Source organism: Ovis aries, chromosome 21 (assembly GCF_016772045.2).
Source record: "Ovis aries strain OAR_USU_Benz2616 breed Rambouillet chromosome 21, ARS-UI_Ramb_v3.0, whole genome shotgun sequence".
NCBI classification, from domain to species: domain Eukaryota; kingdom Metazoa; phylum Chordata; class Mammalia; order Artiodactyla; family Bovidae; genus Ovis; species Ovis aries.
The window spans coordinates 46,447,148-46,462,574 of NC_056074.1; the positions used below are offsets into that span (position 1 = coordinate 46,447,148).

Consider the following 15,427-nt stretch of genomic DNA (forward strand, 5'->3'; position numbering starts at 1 on the left):
GACGCGCCTCTCCCAGCGCGGGCGCCACTGTCGGGGTGGGCTCCGGGCAGGGCGCAGGGAGGGCTGGGCGGCGGCTGCAGCCACGGCTGGGTGCCCCGCCCACCGGCTCTGCCCCCAGCAGCGCGCAGCGCCCCCGCCCAGGGTTTCCCTGGGGGGCAGCACCCACACCGGTTGGTGGGTCACCAGGCCTGCGCCGCCATCCTCTGATCCTTTTTGTTTTCTGCAAGGGCGCATTAAAGTCTACTTGACAGACATAGTGCTCAGTTTAAAGTGCTCCGAAGGCATCTGTCTGGCACACACGGGTGTAGTTATAGGAGTGAATAGTAGCAGCAGCGGCTTTAGGCTTAGCTTGCTTTGGTTTCTTTTATTTACAACCGAGAGCGAGCTTGGTGTGGAAGCGGGACTGCGGGAAAGGGCGCTCCCCCTGAGGGAGTGCGCCGGTGGGCTCCCACGGGAGGCTGAGGGTCGCTCGTGTTGACTGCGGTGCCCTCTTCGGGGGATGCCAGTCGCGCCCACTGAGGCCGACTCGTCAGAGCGCAGACTCTGAGAGGGCCAAGGGCAGAGCCGAGGCGGCCTGCGGCGCCAGCGGCTTTCAGTGAAGACGCGCAGAACCGTCGGGTCAACAGGACCTCTCTGGCGGCCGGGGAAGGGCCAGACGGCCACGCGCCTTGCCAGGATGCAGCAAGCCAACCCCCTCCCTCCACCCGGTTCTTAAGCTGAAGTGAACGGGACGCCACGCAGTGCAGGGGCCACAGCAGAACCTGGGCCCAGAGCGGCCTCTGGGCGCCGACCTCCTCCGCGGCCGGGCGGTTTCCAGCGTCGCCCCCCCGGCCGCAGGCTCTCGTGAGTCCGGGGCCCGCGCCGCTGCAGCGGAGCCCCCAAGCCCCCAAGCTCGGAGCTACGCCCCGGAAGCCCGGCGCCTCCAGCACGAGGGCCGAGAGGGGAGCGCGTGAACCCTAGGCCGGATCTGCCCGCCCCAGGGCCAGACGGCAGCACCTCGGAACAGCGGTCGGGCTGCTGCGGGCCCGGGATGGCGCCGCCCCCACCACGGGCGAGCGGGCCGCCCAGCCCCCAGGCCGGTCGCACTGTGTTGGTGCGGACGGCCGGGTGCAGAGTCTCCTCCACACGCGGGGAGGCGGCTCCGCGGGCCTCTGGCTCCCCCCTGGGACCCCGGTCAGGGGCTGCTCTGCGTCCCTCCTCACGGACGCAAGGTGACTCCCGGGTGCTGCCCTCAGGACATGGGGCTGGGTGGCCCACGGCCCTAGGGTCTAGCCTGTCCTTGGCGTTGCAGCGACGGGGCGGGGGCGGGGGGGGGGGTCCACCCCTGGCGGGGACCACGCTGCCCTGCCAGCCCGCTGTTCCAGAGTTGCCCACCCGCCTCGGCCCGTCACTCCAGGGCTGGGCCACAGGCCCCTCTGCCTCTTCCCGGAGGAGGGCTGGAAAGGAAGGTCATCGTCCTGGAAGGGCCCGGGTGCGGCCTCGGGGAGGCAGCAGAGCCGCAGTGGCCGGGCGGGGGCGCGCTCGCCCGATGCCCGTGCTCGCCCCATGCCCGTGCCCGGCAGCGTGCCACCCGGCCCCGCCCCCGCGGCCGGGCAGACGTCGCGCCGTCAGGCCTGCTGCCTGGGTCCCAGGCCGCCCCACGTCCCGCCCGCCCGCACGGAGACTGGCGTGGGTGACTTTACGGAAGGAATTTATTGTTCGGAACTAAGTTGCTCACAGTTATTTGATGGGGGTACACGGGGTGGGGCGCGTCCGTTTCCGTGACGTCTGTGTGTCCGAGTACAAAAGAGGAGGGCTAACGAGAGGTATTGCTTTCCGGTCCTCGTCTCTGGAGACGCCCCTCCCACGGGGACCGCGTGGCTTTTGCTGTTATAGGTGTTTCGGTTTTTGTTATGTACTGAGATCCCAGCCTGGGGCGGGGTCAATGGAACAGAAGCATTAAAATGTATCCACGACGGGCGAGCAGGCAGGCGGACGTGAGGTGGACTTGCGGCGGTCAGGGCATGCAACCCCGCCTGCTGCCGCGGCCCTCCGGAGGCAGGGACTCGCTGCCTTTCTCTTTGTCCTTGGTTGTTTTTTTTTTTTTTTAACTTTTTGTCATTTTAGTAAAAAAAAAAAAAAGCCTGCAATGCCTCTTCTGTCTAGCGTGTTATGTGTAGGGGGCCAAGTCAGGCCTTCCCCAGGCCCCACACCCGGACACAAAACCAAGATGGGCCCCGGCCCGGGCCCCCCAGGATGGAGTCACGTCTCCTCAGACCGAACCTGGGACAGAGCGAACCACGCCATTCTCTAAATATATTTATATGTGTGTGTATAGAAAGAACCGAACTCCAAGTCTAGCCCTGCCCCGCGGCCCGCCCCCCCAACACCCTTCTCCAAAAACAACCAAGAAAAAAAGTTTATAAAAATATCTTGCAGGAATTCTTTAAAGTTTACAGTAGCTTGCCGGCGCTGCACCGGCCGGCTGCCCCCAGCACCCCGACGGCTCTGTCCATGGGGCACCTTGGCCCAGACCCCACCCTGCCCAAGACACACACACACACACACACACAGACAGACGGACGGACAGACGGCAGGACGGCGCTGCTGCTGCCCCTTCCCTGAACAGAGAAGAAACTCAATAAGTTAAAACAGCAAATAAATAATACTGATCTCGGCCAGCCTCGGGGCGACGGGCACGCTGGGCCCTGGGTCTCTTTCCACCTGCGGCCCCCAGGGAGCTGGGGGGTGGGACGCGGCGGCTCAGGTGGGCGGCGCTGAGGTGCGTGGACGTGGACGAGGAGCGGCGGGGCGGGGGAGGGGCGCGCCGGGGAGAGGCCGAGGCGGCTGGGCCAGACGACTGCTTCGCCCCCTCGGGCCCGCCCCGGAGGCCGGCTGGACCCGCCGAGGGCGCTAGTCAGCGCGCGTCCAGTTGGGGGGCCTGGGTCCTCCTCCCCATGGCCATGCGGAGCTGAAACTGGGCAGAGCTGCCGCGCGGGCAGGCGGGCGGGCGGGCGGCAGGAGGAGAGAGGGTGGGTCTGCGGCAGCTGCCTTCGGTCAGCCGGAGTCCGGCGGAGAGCACGGAGGGCGGCCTCGTGGAGGTGACATGTTAACTTTTCGGGATAATTCCTGGTATCAGAGTGGAGACAGTGGCGTTGTCAGAGACAGGCAGAGAGAGACAGAGAGAGAGAGAGAGAGAGAGAGAGAGCGGGCCTGGTTGGCCTGGCCTGGGCTGCAAACCCCGGGGCCCCCTTTCCTTTCCTCCCCGGCTTGACGACAGTCTAGACGGACTGTGGCCCTGGGTCCGCCCCGGGCGGGCGGGCGGGCGGCAGGCCGCACAAGGGGCGGGGGCTATGTGTCTGTCTAAGGCTGCTCCCGGCGGGCGGCGGGCAGCCCCGTCCTGGCCGTGTCCTTGCCCGCTGGGTACTCGGCGTCCCCTCCAGGGCCGGGGCCAGCGGCCGCGGAGTCCCCGAGTGGGCTGTGGGCACTCCGCTTGGCGGGCATGCTGGGGGCCTGGGCCGCCTGCCCGTTCTTCTCGTCTGAAAAAAGTTGTTTAATTACGTCAAAGAAGTTACTCAATGGGCTGCCTGGGTGCACAGAACAGAGACAAAAGAAAAAAAGAAAAGAGAGAAAAGGAGGGAGGGAGGGAGGGAAGAGAGAGAACAACAGACGAATGAACCAGGGGCCCACGAGGGCGGGCGCGCGGGAGCGCGGGGCCGCGGCAGCAAGCGGGGCTGGCAGCCGGGGGGCTCGAGGCCTCTGGGCGGCAGGCTGGGGCCCAGGCCGGCGGGGACCCTCCTCCTCCGCCAGGCCTCCCATCACCCTGAGTCCTCAGCGGTGGGAAGGCCAGGGCCAGGCAGGACCCAGGGAATGGAGGCCCAAGTCAGTCACACTCCTCCTGGGAGGCCTGGAGCCCCACCCCCGGCCAGCCCGGGTGGCACAGCGTGGACACAGAGGTCAGCAGCGGACAGACAGACGGATGGATCGGTGGACAGGCATGGAGCTTGGGTGTGGTGAGGGCTGGGGCAGGCAGCCAAAGTGGGGGTCCCAGAGAGACCGTCCCGAGGGAAAAGGAAGGGGCAGCCGTGGGGGCCCAGCCTGTGCTCCTGGCCCCAGGGCACCTCAGCCCCTCCTCCTAAGCCAGGCCTCCACCCGGGCAAGAACAGGCAGGACCCCCATCTCTGCTCTGATGATGCAACAGCAGGTGCCCTGCTCTGCCCCCGCCGACGGCAGAGGGCCTGACCCGAGCCTGCAGCCCAGGGCCCGGGGGCCCCCTGACCTCGGGCCAGAGCCCGCAGCTGGGAGCCTTGCTGGCCTCGGGGCCGAGGCGCCCCTTCCTGCTCTGAGCCTTGGAGTCCCTCCCTGGCCTGCCTTGATCTTGGGCCGGGCTTGCAGCCGCTCTGGGGACTGAATGAGGGAGGTGGCTGGTGGCAGAGACTGGGGGCTGGGCACAGCCGGGCGCCTTGGGGGCAAGCGCGGCCCCGTGTGCGTGTCCGGGCTCCTCAGGCACACAGGGACCCCAGGACAGCCGGGGGTGGGGGCAGCACCCACCAGAGCAGGCTGCAGGGGGTGCAGGGGTGAGCAATGGGGTGACAGGCTGGGGGGCCCCGGTGCGCGTGAGGGGTTCTTACCACATTTGGAAAGCCTCCCCGTCATCATTTCCATACAGTTAGTGGTGTCTGGAGCACAGAACGGAGAGAGGAGGGGAGACGTGTGAACACAGCTTCCAGCTCAGACCTCGAGCTGGGGGGACAGGCTCAGGCCGGGCCGGGGAGGGGGCGGGGCCCTGGGAAGGGCGGGGCCTAGGAAGTGGGCGTGGTTGTGGCCGAGGGTGGGCGGGGCTGGGGCCAAGGGGTGGAGCCAACGCAGGCAGGCTAAGAGGGCCGGTGCTCAGAAAGGCGCCAGAACACGGAGTGCGGGGCTCAGCGGGGAGGCGCCCGCTGGGGCGGGCAGGGCTCGGCAGAGGGCAGCGGAGAGCGGGACCCCTCTCCTGGGCACTGGGGGTCATGCCTGGCCCTCCCTCCCCTCTGACTCTGGGTCCAGGGCACGCGCTTCGAAGCTAAGAGGTCCAGACCTCTGGCTGGGATCTGTGTGGGCCACCTTTGGGTCCTCAGCCTACCACTCACTCTTTGACCAGGTGGCTGCAAGGCTCCCCTTTTCCAGACTCAGGGAGGCACCCTCTTCCCAACCCTCTCCACCCGCTGGGCCGGGCCGGGTGGGCTGGGGGTGGGGAAGGCAGCCAGGCCCTCTAAGAGCCCCTCCTTGGGCTGCATGGGGCCCTGCTGGAGTGGCTACCAGGTCTCAGCCTCGTGCCCCAGAGGGACCCCAGCTTCTGCCCCCTCCCCACATCCAGCGGCTCTGAGCTCTCAGGACAAGCAGGACAAGAGGGAGGGACCTGGTAAGGGCCGACCCCTGGAGGAGGGGCTGGGGTCCCAGCCTGGGCTCCCCAGGTCCAGGGCTCCCTGAAGGAAGGGAGGGCAGACGGGCTTGGCCCAGAGCTGGCACCCAGCAGTCTCCAGGGAGGCGGTTCAGCCCCAAGCTGGCGCAGGGGTGGGGCCCTGCAAAAGGGTCGGTCCACCAGGTTTGCTCCTGGGCCGGGGCCTAGCACAGAGCACACTGGCAAACGGGAGGGGACCCCCTAGGGCTGGACTCTGCCTGGCCAGGAACAAAGAAGGCCTGTGTCCCTGTCCTCCAGGCAGTTCGCCAGGCCCCCTGCTGGCTTCCCTGGACAAGCTGTCCTGACTCAGCTTCAGCCTCCCCCTGGGAGCGCTGCCTCCTCTGAGATGGGGGCATTAAAGGCACAGCCCCCAGGCCAGCCAGCTCCCAGGGCTGGGGGAGTGGGCCCCCTCTGTGGGTCAGAGCCCTCCAGCCCCAGCCCCCCCCCCATCAGAGGGGCACACATGACAAGGGGGAGAAGGTGGAACACAGACGATGGAATGAGCATGGCGGGGCGGGATGGACGAGGGCCACTCGGCCTCTAGGACCCCACACAGAAGCACAGACGGTCGGCCACAGGGGCCCTGAAAGGGGGGCTCTGGGCTGGACGCTGCGCTCCCCAGGCCCCACGTGGGCCTCGCGGTCAGCTGGCATCTGCCGCCGCTCACCCGCGCCGCTCACCCTCCCTGACACGCCGCTCACCGTTCATGCACGAGCCCCAGGGCTCACCCACACCTGCGCGGCCACAGCCCCCTCCCCGCCAGGGCCCAGCCGTGCTGACCCTCCGGCTCCTGGGCCTCCAGCGCTGCAGGCCTGGGCAATGCCAGCCCCTGTGTGCACCCCTCTAGGCCCACTGGGAGACCCCTGCTTCGCCTGGACCTCAGGCCCCCCTGTCCTGCCCGTCTAGGGGAGGGTGGGTGGCGGACAGCCCCTCACATCAGCCAGAGTGGATACAAGAGTGGGTACCACCCCCCACCCTGGAGAATGCTGTGTGGGGGACCCCAAGGGCTCAGGGCCTCGGCAGGACCTCAGTCACTCCGGAGGAGCCTGCTCTCTCTGGCCAGGGGCCGGGCTGCCCCGTGTCCAGCTGCTCAGCTGGGTGCTGGGCCCGCATGGCCTGTCCAGGGCCGGGAGGCAGCCGCTGGATGTGTGGGTAGGCACAGGGCGCCCTCCTCGGGCCAGCCTGGCTCTCACAGAGGACCTGCCCACAGCCCCCTCCCTGCCCCGGCGGTGGGGCCGGACACCTTACCTGCCAGCGTCAGAGGCTACTCTCGTAGCTGGTAGCCACCTTCTGGCCCTTAAGCCCAGCACCCCAGCTTAGTCCTGGAGCTGGCGGGGGGGGTTCTACAGTGGACAAGAGGCGCCTTTCAGTGTGGCGTGCGGCCCTACCTCCCTGGTGTGCAGAGACGCCGCTGTGCGGGAGCGCCCTGCTCCCGGGGGCGCGTGGCTGCGGGCCAGGCGGCTCACAGAGGGGCCACACACACCCCGTCCCCAGCCCTCGGGCCGCCGGGCCAGGCCCCTCCCTCACCTGACAAGTGCTGGGCAGAGGGCTGCTCGTGTGTGCTCAGCAGCTGGGCCTGAATGGTCTCCACAACCCTCTTGAAGCGGCGGCTCGGGCCTGGGGGAGACAGGGCGGGTGAGGGGCAGAGCCGACGGGGCCGGCGCTCCAGCCCCGCCCCCAGGGGCGGCCCCAGGCCTCCCCAGCGGCTCACCCGACAGGAGCGTGAACGTGACCGAGTAGATGCCGTTCTCCTTCTGCGCGGCCCCGCCCTCCGTGTACGTGATGTCCACCTGGAACTTGACCGGCTTCTGGAACACGGCCGGGCCCCCGGTCGCCTTGTACTCCGCCCGGAAGCTCGTCTGGGAGATGACGCTGTGGCTGAGGCTGGGGATCTGTGGGCGCAGGCAGTGTGAGTGCGGCCTCCCCTTGTGGAGCTGCCCACCCCCTGGCCCCCAGACCCCAGTGGCAGGGGGTCTCCACCTCAGGCAGGTGGACCCCGACACGGGGCAGAAAGCAGGGTCTGGCGGAGGGAGGGTAGAGGCGGAGCCAGAGCCTGGGCCGCATGTAGGGGACGCGCCCCCCGGGGTCAAAGCCTGACTCTGCTGGACTCAGGCCTGCGGCTCTGGTCGGGCCGAGAAGCCTCTGCACGGAGGGGCGCGGGGCTGCGGGAGGCAGGCAGCGGGCACACAGGACAGGGCGCCAGGCTCCCAGGGACAGTCTCGAGGCCCCAGGTGAATCCCCCAGGCCTGCAGAGCCCCCCACCCCACAGTGAGGCCTCAGGCCCCTCCTCAGAGCGGCTGTGCATCACCCCACCTTAGTGAGGGGTCCCTGGAGGCACCCCCACACCCCGCCTGGGCTCGGCCCAGGGGACACCCATCTCCTGCCCCCCTGACCCTGCCCAGGCCGGGGTCCCAGGGTCAGGGACCTCGTGGCGAGAGGCTCACCGACAGGAAGGCGTGGACGATGTCAGCTTTGATGGAGCTCAGCGGCTTATCCTTGATGACCACGAAGATCTGCTCCTCCTTCTCTAGGCTGATGAAGTTTCCGAACCAGGACTTCTTGGCGAGCCTGGGTGTGGACGGACAGCTGATCAGCTCAGGGCACCCCAGCTGAGCCGAGTGTGGGCCTGTCTGCTCCCCCGGGCTGCGGACAGCTCGCTGTCCTAACTGGGCCCCTTCCCAGGCCCAGCACCCTGACCCTCAGCCACAGCCCTGACCCCATCATCCTGACCCTCACCCCACAGCCCTAACCCCCACCATCCTGACCCTGATCTCTGACCCCATTATCCTGACCCTCACCCCACAGCTCCTGCCTTGACCCCATCACAGTGACCATGACCCCACAGCTCTGACCCCCCAATCCTGACCCTGACCTGTGACCCCATCCTGACCCTCACCCCACAGCCCGTGCCTTGACCCCATCATGGTGACCGTGACCCCACAGCTCTGACCCCCCCATCCTGACCCCCATCCCAGCCGTGACTGTGACCCCATCTTGACTCCACTATCCTGACCAACTTCCCGCCCTAATCGCCCCTCCATCCTAACCCCTGACCAGCCCCGCCCCGGGCCCCGAAGCCCTCACAGTGGTCCTGCAGCTACCCCCTCCCACCTGGGTGTGGGCAGCACCTGCTGAGACCCCGTCAGGAAGGGAGGAGGGGAGGTGGGGAGAGTGGGGAGCGCCCTGCCCTTGAGCACACCCCGACCCCAGCCTTGCGTTATCCCTCTGTTGGGTTGCAGAGTGGCCTCCCTGCAGTTCCCCGGGAGAGGTGCCCATCGGGACTGTGTGGGTGGGGAGGGCGGGGGAACCTTTGCAGGTCTGCCCGGGGAGGGGGGCAGGGATGGAAGCTGGGGCCCGGATGCCACCTGCCCTCCCTCTGAGCCCGGGGGACTGGTGCCCGCCTGCCCGCCCAGATTACCCCTGGAAAACGGATCTCACTCAGACCCCTGGGGGCCCAGCTGCTGCATGGAGCAGGGCAGGGGCCACCCCAGGGACCCAGGGCCGCAGCACCCTCTTGCACGAGAGCCCGCACCTCACAGGCACCCGGCCTGCCCTGCCAATCGTCCTCTGTCCCTCTGCCTCATCTGAGGCCCCCATCTGGGCTGGGCCGCCCCTCAGTGCACACATCCTGCCTCCTGTATTCAGCCCACGCAGGCCCTTCCCACGGTGGACGAGGCTGGGACTCGCTTCTGAGCAGGAGGGCAGCGGGCCTCTCCCCCAAGATCAGGCTCTGAAAGGCTGGCCTCCCGCTGGCTAGAGACCTCCACCTCGTGTGGACAAACTGACACGGTTAGACGCAGCGGGGACAGACGGACGGAATGGGGAGGCTTATGTGGCCAGGAGCCTGAATCCTGCTGGTGACCAGCTGAACCTTGAGGTGGACGGAGCCCTGGATGGGCCTTGAGATGACCGTCACTGACCAACACTGTAGAGTGGGGCCTGACCCAGAGGCTGGGTGATGGACAAGCATTGGCGGGAGCGCCTGCCCGATGCCAGGAGCTCAGCTGTGGACAGGGCCAGGGCTCCGCAAGCAGGGGGCCCGCCCAGGCCAGTATTGCTCAGGCAGCACTGGCAGAGTGAGTGGTGGGGCCTGATGCCCTGCAGGCGCCAGGCTGGGTCTTCAACTTGCAAGGCACTCTCCCGTGTGGCTCCCCTTTCTCTTGCCCGTTTCTGGAGCTGGCTCTGGGGCCTGTGGCAACGCTGCGGCTCTCGACACTGTGGGCGGCAGGCAGCCTGCCCACAGAGGCCGTGTCCGCTTGTGGGGCTGGAGCCGGCCTCTGGGCATGGACTCCGAGGCACAGACGTGGGACCTGCCCTTCCCGGGCCCCGGCGATCACTGGCTACCTTCTCCTCCTTCCGCACACCCTGCTGGCTCCGCAGCCGTCGTCGCATCCAGAGCCCCGCGGGCCTGAAGTTCAGAAAAGGGCCAGGAGGCGGCTCTGGAGCCCGCGGTGGGGGCCAGCGCCCCACCTCCCTCGAGAAGACACTGAGTCACAGGAGCACTCAGCTGTGTGCTTGGCGTCGGGTCTGACAGCAGCCTGAGGGACTGGGAAGGCCTGTGCGGTTCAGTCTGGGCCTGTCGGTGAAGGCCTGTTGTCTGATAGCAGCTCTTACACGTGCTGACGCAGACTCTGAGCCTCACCCGCTGGGGGAAGGTGCTCAGAGCAAAGGCTGGGACTCCTGGAGGAAACAGAGCTTGCGGCCCAAGACGAGGCGCCGGCCTGACGTCTGCCCGAGGAGCTGAGAGTCTGGGCCATCATGCAGGCCGGGTGTGAACGCCACACGCACACGACGGACTGAGGCTGCGACCACGTGGAGGGGATGTCTCCGGGCCCACGACCACAGCCTCACGAGGAGCGGGTGCCGGGGACGCCCCTGCCCTAGGGCAACCCGTCGGCTCCCTCATCGGCCATACCCACTGAGTGGGGGGCGGGTGCCAGCCAGGGCCCTTGTGTGGGGACCAGGCCTCCAGGACTCGAGAGTGGGCGCGAGGCTGCGGGCCGCCTGAGCGGTGCTGTCCGCTGCTCTGGGTAGGCTTTTTTTTTTTAAAGCTTTTCTAGAAAACCTAACAGTTAAGTTACAAACGTGGTTGCCAGAGCTTCTGATGATGGCAGGAAATCCTGACTGAAGGGACACCAACGGGGGGTCCCAGAGACCCCGAGGCCCTGCACCTAGGGCTGGCGGCCCTCCAGCTCCACCCTGGCGCTATGTCCACAGGCCCACGCGGGGTCTCGACGCTGTGGTAACGGAGCTTCTCCTGCAGTGAGGTCACAGCGAGCCTGCCCACGGCCACCCCCCAGGTCTCATTCACACGCTGAAGGGAGAAGAGGCTGGGACCTCTCGGGGGTCTGGGCCCCAGACACGGGGACTTGCGTCCAGACATCCAGCGCAGCACTGCCTGCCTGTTGCCTGAAGGCCGCGCTTCCGCCTCTCGTGGGACGGTGGGCGGAGGCCCCTCCTACAGGCATCTCACAGCTGGCCAGGGGCTTGGGGCCAGCCAGCTTCCCTGCGTAGAGCCCATGGCTCACAGCAGGAGCCGACGGTCACTCTGAGGCGCAGCTGTGCTGTCCCTGCCACCCTGAGCTGCGGCTTCGGAGCAGACCTGGGCAAGGCTGCGTCGCTGCCCCGGCCTCGCACCGACCCTGGCACTCAAGGTGAAGTCGCAGGCGGCCTCAGCACCCTAGTGACCCTGGCCTGACACCCAGGGTCCATCCCGGATGCCCACACACTCCACGTCCAGGCAGCGGGAAGGAGCCAGCAGCACATACTCGAGCTTGAGCAGGGCCACTTACTCTGGGGACGACTCCGGGGTCAGGTTGGACATCTCCTCGGGCGTCGGAACTGCATGCGGAAGGACAGGGAGAGAGCACGATGACCGCCCCGCCCCACGCCCAGCAGGGCCGCGGGCACAGCGAGCTGTCCGGCCTCCTGGTGCTGAAACCAGTCTGCCTTCTCTGGCCTCCAAAGGGCCCTGCTGGGGAGGTGGCCACGCCCCCCACGCCCTGCCCGTTGACACGCTGCGGCTGGTGTACCCGGCTGGCCAGGGCCCCCGCCCCCAGCTCTCCCAAGCTCCCCCCGCCCCCCTCCCGAGCCCCGCCCCCGCCCGAGCCCCGCCCACCTGCTCTCCCAAGCTCCGCCCCACTGCCCCCTCTCCCGAGCTGGCGGCCCCCCAGCCCCTCTGCTGTGTCTGGCCACTCTCACCTTGCAGTTTCCGGCGGTGGAAGCGGGGCGACCCCAGGAAACTGTTCTTGATGGAGTTGAGCCGCGTCCTCCAGGGCACCCCTCCCACGCTGGGGCTGGATGGCGGCGTGGGGTTGGGCGTGCCAGCCGGGCTCTCCTTGGGTGTGTGCACAGGCGTCCCCTTGGGGGTAGGGAGGGGACTGCCCCTCGGAGAGGGGTGAGGGGTCACCTGTATGATGGGGACAGATTTGGTGTTCGGTTCAGTCCCAGGGGGTGGGAGCTGGGCAGGCGACGGCAAGGCGGGTGGGCCCGGGGGCAGGGCCGGCTGGGGGCTGAGGCCCCCTGGGACAAGGGGCTGGGCCTGGGTGCCTGCCGGGAGTGGGTTGGACTTGGTGCCCTGCAGTGGCTTGTCGGTCAGCTTGGCCTTGCTCGGCAAGGTCTGGGTCTTGGGGTTGGGCCGCGGGGCGGCCTGTGGAGGGAGGAGGTGTCCGGGCCGGGAGGCGCTCCGACAAGCTTCAGGCTCCGTGGAGGTGGCCGGGGGGCAGGCCACAAAGGGGAGCTCGGGGGGCGGGGGAGGCAGGATGAACTTTCTAATAGGCTACAGTGCAGGCGGGAGTCGCAGGGGAGAACAGGGGGGCCCCAGAGCCCAGCGCATGCCCCGCCCCCCGCATGCCCCGCCCCCGCAAGCACACACAACCCCAGGAGGACCCCAAGGCAGGAGTGGGGACAGGCGGGTGGGGGGAGCGTTCGCCACAAAAGGAAACGACACACGAGGGAACAAAACAGAAAACGTGCCGTTAGCGACAGCAGCCGGAGCCCCCGAGCAGCAGGTGGGGTGGGGTCCGCCCAGCCACCCCCTGCCCTGGGGGGGCGCCCTGGGGGGCGGGGTCACTCACCCGGGGGCTGCTGAGCGGGCTGGTGGACAGGCCCGAGGAGGCGCCGCTGATGGACCTGGACCTGGGAACACGGGCGCGCAGGGTGGCTCAGACCGGGGGCTCCCGGCGCCTCCCCCCTCGGGTGGGCCTGCAGAGAGCCCCGCAGTGGCCCCGGCCCAGCGCAGGCCTGGCAGTGCCCAGCGCAGGCCTGGCAGTGCCCAGGGCAGGCCTGCCGCCCCCCCCACTTTGCACCAGGCCCAGGAGGGCCCGGGCCCCTGGGGGCCACTGGAGCCCCATGGTGCAGCTGGCGGCCTGGGGGCTCCTCTTCCCCCCACGCAGAAGCTGCCTCATGTCCAAGGCCCAAAGCCCCAGGCCCAGAGGGCAGAGAAGGGCCCTCAGCAATGCTCTCGAGCCTGGTGAGCAGAGGGACAGGGGAGGCAAGGCTCCCGGGGGCCCCTCTCCACACCCACTGACCCGAGCCCAGCTGAGCTTCCAGGCTGAGCTGTCGAAGACCCAGAGTCCTGCACTCCACCGAGCGCCTCACCCCTGGCGCCTGGGCACCAGCCTAGCGCCTCCATGCCCACGGTCCACCTGTATGGCTCAGAGCCACCCCCCCCCCCCGCCGCCTGCACGGCGCCTGTGACGGCCATCAGCAGGGATGTGGACTCTGTCCACCCTGCCTCCGTGTGGCCTGCAGACTTGGCCTGGGCATGGCTGCAGAGAGGTCACTGGCCAGCTTGCCCGGTGGAAACCACTGAGGCCGCTGCCCCCTTGGGGCAGGAACCGGACGCCTCTGGGGCGGGGCTGGGCCTGCAGGGCCTTGCTCCACCACCCACGTGGCCTCGAGGGAAAGGAGACACCGCTCACCCCTGGGCGCCGGCACCGGCCATCCTTAGAGGAAGGAAACCGGAGGGGTCGAGGCAGCCACAGGAGAGAAGAGGACAGAACAGCGTGAAGGGCAGCCACACCGCCCGCCCGGCCACACTGCCCACGCCGCGGCCAGCTCCTGGGCCTCGGGGAGGAGCCGGGCCCCCGCTGGCCAGGCCCCCAGCACCCGTGGGCTGGAGCCCCCCGGCGACGACCCTCTGACCCCCACCCCACCTGACGCAGCCACGGAGCCGGTGCCTCGCCCTCAGCAGCCCCAGCCCAGTCCACTTGTATCTGCCGGGCAGGGCCCTCAGCCCTCAGCCATGAGAACGGGACACGGGCTGGCGGGCCCAGCGGGGGCCTGCCCCGCACCGCGGCAGGCAGGGGCAGCAGCTGCGAGCTTGCCGCTCGGCACGAAGGAAGCAGAGAAGCAGCAGCAGACTGTTGGGGCCGCTTCCACGCCCTGCTGTCTAACCCTGGAAGCTGAGTTGCGGGAAGGACACGCCAGCGCAGAGCAGCCGGGGTGGGAGGGGGCACGGAGGGGGAGCCAGGGGCCCCGGGCCAAGCGAGGCCCCGCCACGGGCGCTGCCGGGCAGCGGGCCCTGCAGGCGGGGTGCAGGACCTCCTGGGACCCGCACAGCCCCTGCCCCTTCCTGGGGAGCCTGCGGCGCCCAGGGCGAGCACCTCCACTCTGGTCCGTGTGGACAGCCGGGCGGCCCCCGGACACAGGCCAGTGTGGAGCGGGGAAGGGGAGCTGAACAGGCCCAGAGGCCCACTGACCACAGCCGAGGGCAGCCCAGGGCCCGGGGCGGGCAGAGCCCGGGTCTCCTGGCACTCCTGGGGGGCCGCGTTCCTCCTCCTGGGCGTCAGCCTCAGCTGACCAGCCCTCCCCCCGGCTCACGGGAAGTCTCCCTCGCCAGATGGGGGAGGCCACCCGAGGCCCAGCCCTGCCCCCAGGCCCGCCGCTGTCTGTGGGGCTGGGGCGGGGGATGGGGGGCAGGGTGTATACCTGTCTTCTTTGCTGAATTGGGGGTGGGCTTCAGCGATATCCAGGCTTTTACTGAACATTGCTTTACTACAGCGGGAACAAAGTGAGAAAACAGAATTACTGCCGCGGCCCCGCCAGGTGGCCCAGGAGGCCGGCCCTCCACACCTCCGAGTTGGGCACAGCCCGCCGGCCGAGGCCAGGCGCACAGGAGGGCCGGTCGGGCAGGGGTGGCACAGCCGGCGGCCTGATGGGCAGAGCGGCCCCGGGGGACACCTGGCGCCACCCCAGGGGGGTGGCCTGTCGCCTCGACAAGGGGCCAAGCCAGGGAGGAGCAGCCTCTGAGATGGAGCAGTAAGTGCGGAGGGCGAGGAGGGTCGGCTTTCCAGTGAGTGACCCCTGGGATGGGTGACCCCTGACCCCGCCCCAGCCCCCCGCCGCCCCTGAGGCACTCGGGCCTGAAAGGCAGAGCGGAAGCCAGGACGGCCAAAGGTGGGGTGTGCAGGGCGGGGGGAGGCTGGCGAGCCCCCAGCCTGCCCGCAGCTGTGGAGCGGGAAGCCAGTGCAAGGCTCGGAAAGGACGACGCCTCCAGGAGAGGCGCCCCGACAAGCAGGACCTTCCTCTTGCTCCTCCCCGCCCCCCACCCCAGGGCAGGACGCGAGGGCGGTGGACCGCGGTGGCTGGCAGACCTGGAGAGGGCCCCAGAGGCTGGGACCCCAGAGGGTGGGGGCTGGGACTGCCGGGGGTGGGGGCCGTGGCCGGTGGGTCGGTGACCCATTTAATCCTGACGGTGGCCCACAGCCTGCAGTTCCTCAGAGGCCCGGCTGGCCCCAGAGCCGAGCACCCAGCTGACTGGTGTGGCCGGGGCTCCAGCGGTGACACCTCCCGCGGAGCCTCCGCCCCAGGGTCTCCCTGAGGGCTGAAGGCCCTGCCTGGGCAGGGAGGCTTGGTCTCGCCCAGCATCCCGGGAACAGCAGAGGCTCTGCAGGGCCCCAATGCCCCCTGCTTCTCAGGGGGGCCCAGACCCCCCACACCAAGATTCCACATCCCTGACCCCTGCCTGGCCACAGCTGATCCAAACACGGGCTCAGCATCAATCAGGGT

At 68.8% G+C, this 15,427-nt stretch overlaps 1 protein-coding gene across 23 annotated transcripts in view; it reads right to left on the reverse strand.

The window, feature by feature from the left end:
* Nucleotides 1-1,673: 1,673 nt before the first annotated feature.
* The window catches only part of BRSK2 (BR serine/threonine kinase 2), a 48,754-nt gene continuing 35,000 nt past the window's right edge, over nucleotides 1,674-15,427 (reverse strand). For 2 of the 23 annotated variants that reach the window (XM_042237768.2, XM_060404379.1), the window contains 9 exons: nucleotides 14,348-14,413; nucleotides 13,339-13,362; nucleotides 12,493-12,553; nucleotides 11,618-12,194; nucleotides 11,209-11,257; nucleotides 7,861-7,984; nucleotides 7,128-7,308; nucleotides 6,944-7,033; nucleotides 3,577-4,658 (listed from right to left, as the gene is read on the reverse strand). In XM_042237768.2, the coding sequence (XP_042093702.1) occupies nucleotides 4,102-4,658; nucleotides 6,944-7,033; nucleotides 7,128-7,308; nucleotides 7,861-7,984; nucleotides 11,209-11,257; nucleotides 11,618-12,194; nucleotides 12,493-12,553; nucleotides 13,339-13,362; nucleotides 14,348-14,413 (1,729 nt within the window). In that variant the 3' untranslated portion in view covers nucleotides 3,577-4,101. The other 21 variants (XR_006057417.2, XR_006057418.2, XR_006057419.2 and 18 more) reach the window with 21 other exon arrangements.